Raw genomic sequence first — 8,801 nt, 5'->3', positions numbered from 1 at the left:
TTAACATCTATGTGAATGAAATCTAACACTGTAGTTGCAATATGATGGCAGAGAAAGGTATTTTGTGGAAGTGTAGAAAAGGGTTTAGGATGGTCAGCTCTTTGGTCAATGCTGAATGCAGGCTGATGGCTTAACACCTATGTGGAGTTGTTGGATCTGTTGAAATCCTGGTTTGGTCAGAAATGTGTGAGGGAAAAATTCCAGTTGTCAACCTAAAGCTTGTAGAAAACAACTTTTCTTTCTTTTTGATTTGATCACCTATAGGTGAGGTCTAGAGGCTTAGGGAGCAGTCCCTGAAGAAACTTGAAAGGGGAACGACCACTCCTTACACACCCTTATTCCAGTTGGGCAAGTAGCAGATGGAGACTTCGTAGATGCTAAAGGAAGAAAGGGACAGAGCTGTACGGGTTCCAGGTCTCATTAACTGTCCTCAACTACAGCAACTGATGGCATGAAAGGGGAAGATGGAATTCAGATGCTGCTAGTATAACTTCAGCAGTGTAGGTGTCTACTACTAAAATCTTAATGGTTTTGATTTTTATTTTTATTATTTCATTACTTTATTATCCTTACCTGTAATAAAAATCAACAGTAACCTTAAGTAAATTGTTGGGTTTAAAAACAGAATTATACAGTAAGGCAGCTTTTGTTCTGCTCTGCAGTGGTGTGCAGACACGGTGCTTCCTCACCTTCGCGCTCGTGTTCCTCCCAAGCCAACAATGAGTTTCTGTGGCAGGGAACTGCTGGAGTGGGGGAAGGTGGGAATGCAGGGAAAATGAAGGGCTTTTAACAGGAGCCTGTTCTCAGCAGTAACCAAGAGCTGCAAGTTTCCTGTCTGCACCAGAAGCTGGCAAGCTTTAAAATGAAGCAGTCTCAGAATGGTTCTTTGAAAGTAGGGAAGGCCCAGGAGCTTGTTTTTTGAGTCCTCAGATGCAGGTCAATGTACCTAGTTCCAGACTGTCTTAATTACTATTGGGCATAATGAGTCTTTAGGACTGGCTGTAGTGTAAATGCTTATTTTAAAAGTACTCAGGGAAGGAAAAAAATAATTGCTGTGGCTGGTAGAATAAAAGTTTTAACAAGGTGGTCTTACAGCCATACCACACAATCATGGGCTCTGAGGGGAGATGTGTGATGGGCTCGTGGCAGTGTGAGGTGCAGGACTGTTGTGTCGTATGTAGGAAGGAGTTAAGGCTCGGGGTGTGGCTTCTTGCAGTGCAGCTGTGAGACCAGCAAAGGGAACTTCGGCTGCATCCCTAGTGTCTTTGTCCAGCGCAGCTATTCACAGTTCTCATTGCGCAGGGACCTTTTCATGTTCCTGCCACTGCAGATCGCTCCGTCTGGCAATGGAATGCTGGGCCCTTGCGTTTGAGATCTGCTGCAGCATGAAAGAGGAAGTTCCTGTTCATTACTTGAACAATGCGGTTTGCAGGCTTCCGGACAGGCCCCAGCTCCTCCGGATGGTGAACAAGCTCAGATTTGTCATGCGTGTTACTTGATTAAGCTGAAAAAACTGCTCCAAACTTTCGAGCTTTTAGCCTGAGGATCTTGCATATTCTTTTATGAATGATGTGTAATCATTACGTATCAACTACTGGTAGTTTATAGATGTAATTGTTAACTGGTACAGATCATATTTTATGGTAACGCTTTCTTCATTCTATTTTTGCTTAGGTGTTTATTTTAAGATGTTGACTGTACCTCATCAGAAATGAAAATATTTACATTGTGAAATAACTTGCTTCTTTAGAGAAGGGAAATAGAATTAATGGAAGCACTCAGCAGGTCATCAGATGTCAGTGTTTGCTGCTGAAAAATACCTTTTTTTTTCCTTCTTTTAAAATTTTTTCTCAGTTTCACATGACACCTGTGCTACTGTAAGTGGGAAGCGTATAAGCCTGTGCACAACTTAACATTATGGAGACAAAGTACCTTCTGTGAAACCCTTGCTGAGGACAGGTGGCTGTTGTGGTTTTGAGTGCAAGTGTCAATTTGCTGCTTTCTTTCTGAGGTAGCACAAGCATAAATTCCCATTGATCTGTTCCTTGGGATGTTGCCTCTCACCTTTTTGAGGTGAGAAACTTGGGACTTGGTTTCATTGCTAACAAGTACCTCTCAGCTAGGGGACTCTGTTCAGTTGCCAACATGTCCTCTCAGCCCCAGGTGCTGGTTTAAGGCTGAGCTGTCCTGACCCAGGTTTTGCAGTCTCGTGCTGCGAGTACAGCATCTCGCCAGTCTCCACAGGATCAGTGACCTCTGCTGTCACTTTGCACCAGGCAGTACTTGGGGTTCTTCCTGGATTCACTTCTGACCTCCCTGCCTGCAGAACTGCAAGTGATGCTGGGGTGTGGGGGGCTGTGTGCAGGCACACAGTAAACCACAGGTGTGATACAGAGTGCAAGTATCTGGGGGGAGGAAGGCTCCTTCCTGACCTGCACCTGCTAACTTCAAAGCCAAATGCATTTTCTGTTACCGACATCAGAGGCTGGTGTCATTCTGACCTGACACCTCTATGAATCTTAAGTTATCTGTACTGTTCAAGTTGATTTTTGGTTACAGTGAAGAACAACTGAATTTTTGAGCACTGCATGCGGAAGAAATGAAAAGCACATTAGTAAAAAAAAAAACTATTCTTAGGTTGGCATTCTCGATATTTTGCAGCCTTCATATGAAGGAAGGATGCTTAACATTATAAAATGAACACAAACACAGGTTTAAACTTAATTTATTGGAAATCTGTTTTGCATAATTTTATTCAACATCTGCAAGTCTTAAAAAATAAAAAGGTTATTAAGAAAAAAATTAATTTTCATTTTCCTTTGTAAATTTTTCTATGATGAAAAGCAATCTACTCTTCAAAATCCAAATGAGATTTCATTTAGCTGCAAGTTAAAATGGTAGATCTGTCACCTATGATGAGCACATTCCAGCTGCCAGAGTCAAAGCACAGTTACTGTTGAGTTATTCCCTGTTTTGTTTTCTGTAATGAACCTTGAGTGGGGAGAGAATACAGTCAGAGCTCTTCCTTGCTAACAGTCCCTTCCAGATGAACTCTGACACTTGTTGTTTTCCTGCTTCCTGACTGCTGCAGGTCAGTGCTGCGTCCTTGATCGGAGCAGCCTGCACTCGTGAGCAGCTCCGGCCAGCGCACTGCTGCTTCACCCCTGGATGTACAACCACCGTCGGAGGCACAATGGAAAACCTGGCAGAGCTCCTCTCTTGGAGGTCTGAGCTGGGATGTCAGATACCAGAGGTAGATGTCTTGGTCACCCCTTTGCTGAGCTGGTGCAGCATCATGCACACAGTGATGCAAGCGTAAACAGATCTCTCTGCACAAAGGGGACAGAGCCTGAAGTATATTAATTGTACTCATTTGGCTGTCCTGAAGGGACCTGATCAAAACCTAGGTGGAAGCCTGCTTCAGTGAGCTTTGGCTTATGCCCTGATGCAGACCCCTGGTGTGTCAGTACTGGGAGATGCATGGGGAAATGGCAGAAAATGTTACTTGCCACCCTAGCAGAAAGAATTAATTTTTCCTGGACTTGATTGATCACAGAAGTAAGTTCTCTGATTCAGTGCAGTTTAGAGCAGAAAGCATTGTGTGAAACATAGATATGCAGAACCCTAAAAGGAAACAATCACATTTTGGACAGAGCTTTGGAGAAAGAAAAAGCAGCTCAATAGCCTTCGGAGCCCTCTATATCAAATTCCATAAGGAATGATGCTTCTGCTTATACAAACTATTTAGAAATATTATTGCTAGGTCCCCTTGTCTGAAGCTGAAATGCTATTTCTATGGGCTGTAGCTCTTGCTCCCATCCACTTCATTTGAACAAAGTGTTTCTTCATGCATCCATTCAGCCTGTTTTATTTCCATAACATACCTGTTCATCACAGAAAGTCGCAGAGTTGCAGTTCTGCTGTTCATACCCAGGTGACCAAGGACAGGCACAACACCAACAAGTATGCTTTTTTAAAAACACTTTTGTAACAAAATGGACTTCTACCCCTTTATACAGGAAACTTCAGTGACTTGGCACATTGTAAAAAATATTAACTTTGAACTATTAAAACCAGTTGCTTCGCACACCAGGGGGGTTTGGCAGAAGTTCCCCACACCCTTGCTATGCTTTTCAAAGCTACCTCATTCAGAAATTCCAAAATGCTGACTGGAGGAGAGCTTTGCCTTAGTTAAGTGATGCTGCATATTCCATGGATTCTACACTATGCAACCTGTACTTATTGCTCAGGAAACTCACGCCTTCCTTGTGTAACAAGCTACATGTAGAAACACTGCTCGTAGGAGCTGAGGGTGCTCACACAGCTAAAAGATTTGTGAGGGTGAGCAAACAGGGAAAGTTTAGGTGAACAGCTTTGGTTTTTCATACCTACAGCAGTCACAAATGAATCGGACGAAAACTAATAAACTGGTATGAAATGAGAGGTACTTTGAGACTACAACAATCAGTTAAGGTAATGCTTTCACATACTGTGTCAGTCCTCCTTTATTCAAGGGAAAGAATAATCTGAGAAATGATCTATTGCATAAGGTTGCGGTAACAGTTTTGCAAACCATACCTCAAGGTGTGTGTGCCTTTGTATGCCACAGTCACTTGTCTCTTGAATCTCATGTAGCAGCCAAAAAAGGAAAACAGGGTTGTAAAACTACAGGACAGATTTATCAACAGGAATTGCACCTATTTTCTCCCATTCTTGTCAGCCCTGTCTCAGTTTCACATTGATGGTGTTTTTGTTAAAGTGCTGGTGTTAGGATGTAAGGATTCTCGTTTTGTTCTCGCTGTGTGAGCTCAGCGTTTCTCTGAGATGCTCTGCAACGCAGCTGAGGATTTTGAAACCCACATCCCTCTGCAAACAAACCAGAGTAACTACAGATTGCCCTGTGGGCACCAGGCCTGTGAACACTGAGATATATGTAAACTCACCCTGTGTTTAACAGCAAATCAGCCAATGTCCAAGTTATAGTTTAGTTCTGTGTGAATGTGGGAAAAACCGCCAGCATTAATATAACTTCGCTTATGCACCAAGCAGCCTGTGCACTGTGAGTGTGAGTTGGTAACAATCATTAACAAATGCATCGACGAGTATGAGAAGAAGAGTAGCATTTGCAGAAATGGAAAAGCCTGGGACAAGGCATTCTGTTCATGTTAAAAACAACCCAACAAGACCACCACCACCAAAATGCAAACAAAAAGCCCAATAGGAATTGCACACCTGATGTTTTCTCCCTCTTCAGAAGAACGTGGAAGGTCATGAGTTTCGTGTTTCTGTCTTTACTGTAGTAGTTTACTGCTTCCCCTCTCCCCCATACCCGTGATATTGTTATGATCCGACTGCATACTAAGTTCTACTTTTCCTCTTGTCCTCAAAGAGACTTTTCAGCATGTAGACCTGCACAGCTGACACCACCACCATCACTCCCAGGTTGACCATGGACCAGAAGTTCACTCTGTCAAAGTTGCTTTCCTGTATATTTCGGTCTCGAGCCTCAAATGCTCTGAGCAGGGTCTGAATCTGGACGCTTTTGCTTAATCTGGCTTTGACGCTGTTTATGGACTCCTGGGAAGTAACAGAAGAGTGTTTTTAGAAGGAAAAAAGAACACCCGAGTTAAATTTATAGCTTGCAACACATACAAAATAATACAGTATTAACAATTGTAATTTAATTTCTTGCCAAGTAGACAGTTAATTTAACTTTAAAATATATACTTCATCAGAGTGTTGTTATACTTTTTATTGTTAATCTCCTAAAAAGGCTTAATTAAACAGAGAAATCAAACCAAAAATCAGTTTTTTAATATTCTGTGTATCTTGGGGAACTGTGATTGCAGGCATTCAGAAAAGTAAAAAGCAGTGATCTCTACAGAGTGAGTCCCAAAGCATTTTTTTCCATGGATGTTGTCTTTGTTGCATATGTCACATGTTTTGAAAGAGCTATGTTTGGAAGCCAAACAGTTTTATGGTGATACTAAAGTTCATATGTTACACAATAAGGAACGCCAATACTGTAGAACAGCTTCAAAAATAAGACATAATTCTCCATTTTCCCTAGCAAATATGTTGTTTATCTTTAAAAAAAGTTAAACTACTAAGGGTTTATGTGAGTCCTCACAGTACCTGCAAGTAAAGCAATAACTTGAAACATAAACCATGGTGTCAAAGACTAAGGTTAACTTCACAAAAATTACAATGTTAGCTTCATAAAAATTACCTACTTTATAACTTCTTTAAAAGATGAAATAATTTTTTGAGGGGAAACCCCCAATTAAAGTAATATGTAAATTACTGGAGATGAAAATATTAATCCCTACACTGGTTGGGGCACTTCCGCAAAGCTGGGATGAAGAGGCTAACGCAGTATTTTATTTTCAAACAGTGATAAAAATCCATGCAGAGATTCCAATGGCATCACTGAGATTAAACAGTACTTTAAACTGTAGATATTCATTTAGTGCCAATAGGGAAAAACGCCCCGTTTTAGCAGTAGGAAGCTGAGTTAGAAACAGTGACTTGGAGTGCTAGCTAGTTTCTCCTTGCTGTTTAAAGCTCTGTTCTGGAAACAGGCTTCTGTGTAGAACCAAGGGATCCGTGGTGCTCGGCTTCATGTACTAGTGAAAGCAATACATGAAACTGGAATGGTTTCCAGACTGAGGCAGAATGGCTAAATGACACCGAGTTTCTTTCCAAATGCTCTTACGTTGAAAAGAATTAAAGATCAAATACTAACCAGAATGTCTTCCAGTTTCATATCTAGGAGATCTGTGCCTGTAACATACTTCTTCCAGTCTTCCTGATCTTGTCCCTCTTCTCCCATGTTGTCCAGGATCAATTCAAAGAAAATCACCTTTTCGGAAATGGTGCTGAACGTGTTGTCAAAGCAGAACATATAATCCCCTTCTTCTGTTTCCACCCTGGGTATGCAAGCAAATTGTCACTCTGTTAACTACACTTTTGGTGCTGTTTCTCAAAAAGCAAGTTCTTGTGAGCAAACCTTCTTCTTTAGGACTGACAATCTTGCACTGAGAAATAACTGAATACGCTTCTTACATAAAAATAAGAACTCTAAAGACATGTTACAGATTGCATGGTCGCAGCACAACAATCCCACCAACTCCAAAGGCTTATGATGATGAAGGCAGCAGCTTACGCTCGATTTCCTTGAGTGGGATTTTGAATCATTGTTAATGACTACAAAAAAGCTGTAAGAGTAGAATTCTTATAATCAACAGTAAAATTACAATAATCGCTAGATATTTTGATACGAGACTGGAGAAACGGGGGACTTTACAGCTTATTAGTTACATAACTGACAGGATCTTTTGCTGTTACATGTGGAGACCTTTTCCAACTCCACGATAATTATTTTCATTACAGCTGTCATTAAAAAAAAATGTCCTTCACGTCATGGCAAGATCCACATAAAAAGCATTCAGTGTTTATAAAAAGGTAATTTGTATTCTCAAGGTGTCCTGTTAGGAAGCCTTTTGTAACACTAAGGACTAAAAAGCACGTGACCTTTATTTTAGTTATCTTTGTTAAAGAAAACAGAAAAGTATTTTATGTAAAACTGAAGATTTTAAACTTACGTATGAACTCCATCTGATTTTCTTTCATCAAAAACCAGAGTTTCACCGTTCGGAGACAGCAGTTGAAAATCAACATCTAATCCTGCTCCATCTAGAACCTGTGGAACAGAAAGGCCTCCGTCAGCGCCACTCCACAGAAACGTCTTTAGAGAAGGGAACGGCCACAGGAGGAGTCTGAGAGCCCAGCCCGTCTGTGCGGGTTCACACCGCGGTGACTGGACACGGACTAAAATCTGGTTCAACCTATTGTAGCCATTTCCAATCTTCCATTACACGGCCTGTCACTAGCCCTCCCGGCTGCCGGCCTGTACGGCCCTTCCGGCAGGTGGGTCCCCGCGCCGCTGGCTGCCGGGAGGCGGTTTGGCGGCTGGTTTGCGGCGAGGGGTTCGGTCTCCTCCTGCTAAAACCCCCCCCACCCCCCACCGCAAAACCAACTAAATCACACGAAAAAAGGAAACTGGGGCTCACAGCTGATGGGATCAAACCCCCTGCGGCGTGACCTACCCGCAGGGCCGTGGCACCATCCAACACCCAGAACAAAGCTTCCTATCGCCGTGTTACGTCTTTGCAGAATGACATTAAACACTTCTCTGCTTTTTTAATTAAGTACGAAATCAACCTCTTTCCAAGCACACACATAGCTCCGTTTCTGCCCGCTCAAACAGCAGCCGTTACCCTCGGCAGGAGCGCCCAGAGACCGACGCCCGAGCAGGACTAACTTCTACGTTACAGACGTTTGTTCTCTTTGAAGGAATTTTGCTTACAGTTAAAATAAGATCCTAACTTCGCCCGCCCAAAAAAACCCGCTTTGCTTAGCAAGAGCTGCGAACAAAGCTCGAACCTCGGCTTTTCGCTCCGGTTCAGTCCCGCGCGCAGCGAAAGTGAGAAAATAAAGGGGGATTTCGGCCTCGGCTGCAGCCGGGACGCGGGGGGAAGGGAGGCGGGAGGAGGCCGCGCCGACCGGCCGCACCTGGTACTCGAGCTCCAGCGACGCCTCCCTGCGCATGGGCTGGTAGAAGCACTCCCGGCGCCCCGCGGGCAGCGTGAACGTGAAGTCGCTGTCGAGGGACGGGCTGAACTCGGTGCTGCCGGGCGGCGGCAGCAGCACCAGCAGCACCAGCAGCAACGGCGGCGCCGCCATCCCGGCCGCGCCAGGACCCGCGGGAGGGGCGGACTCCGCATTGGCCACGCCCACCG

The 8,801-nt window shown here is 43.4% G+C and overlaps 1 protein-coding gene across 1 annotated transcript; it reads right to left on the bottom strand.

The window, feature by feature from the left end:
• Positions 1 to 5,275: 5,275 nt before the first annotated feature.
• TMED5 (transmembrane p24 trafficking protein 5) lies at positions 5,276 to 8,761 on the bottom strand. Its single transcript, XM_069862741.1, has 4 exons — positions 8,575 to 8,761; positions 7,605 to 7,702; positions 6,746 to 6,929; positions 5,276 to 5,577 (listed from the first exon to the last, which is right to left on the bottom strand). Exons 1-4 carry the CDS (start codon positions 8,743 to 8,745, stop codon positions 5,359 to 5,361), a joined length of 672 nt encoding a protein of 223 aa, XP_069718842.1. The 5' UTR covers positions 8,746 to 8,761; the 3' UTR covers positions 5,276 to 5,358.
• Positions 8,762 to 8,801: the final 40 nt, after the last annotated feature.

Source organism: Phaenicophaeus curvirostris, chromosome 8 (assembly GCF_032191515.1).
Source record: "Phaenicophaeus curvirostris isolate KB17595 chromosome 8, BPBGC_Pcur_1.0, whole genome shotgun sequence".
Lineage (NCBI taxonomy): Eukaryota > Metazoa > Chordata > Aves > Cuculiformes > Cuculidae > Phaenicophaeus > Phaenicophaeus curvirostris.
This window is presented reverse-complemented; position numbering and strand designations above follow the sequence as displayed.

Bases quoted from the DNA above. Each gene is read 5' to 3' on its own strand.
- TMED5 (XM_069862741.1), bottom strand. From the start codon at position 8,745: ATGGCGGCGCCGCCGTTGCTGCTGGTGCTGCTGGTGCTGCTGCCGCCG. The intron at 6,930-7,604 runs GTAAGTTTAAAA...TTGCATACCCAG, and splicing joins AAATCAGATGGAGTTCATAC to GGTGGAAACAGAAGAAGGGG. The intron at 5,578-6,745 runs GTTAGTATTTGA...GTTACTTCCCAG, and splicing joins TGAAACTGGAAGACATTCTG to GAGTCCATAAACAGCGTCAA.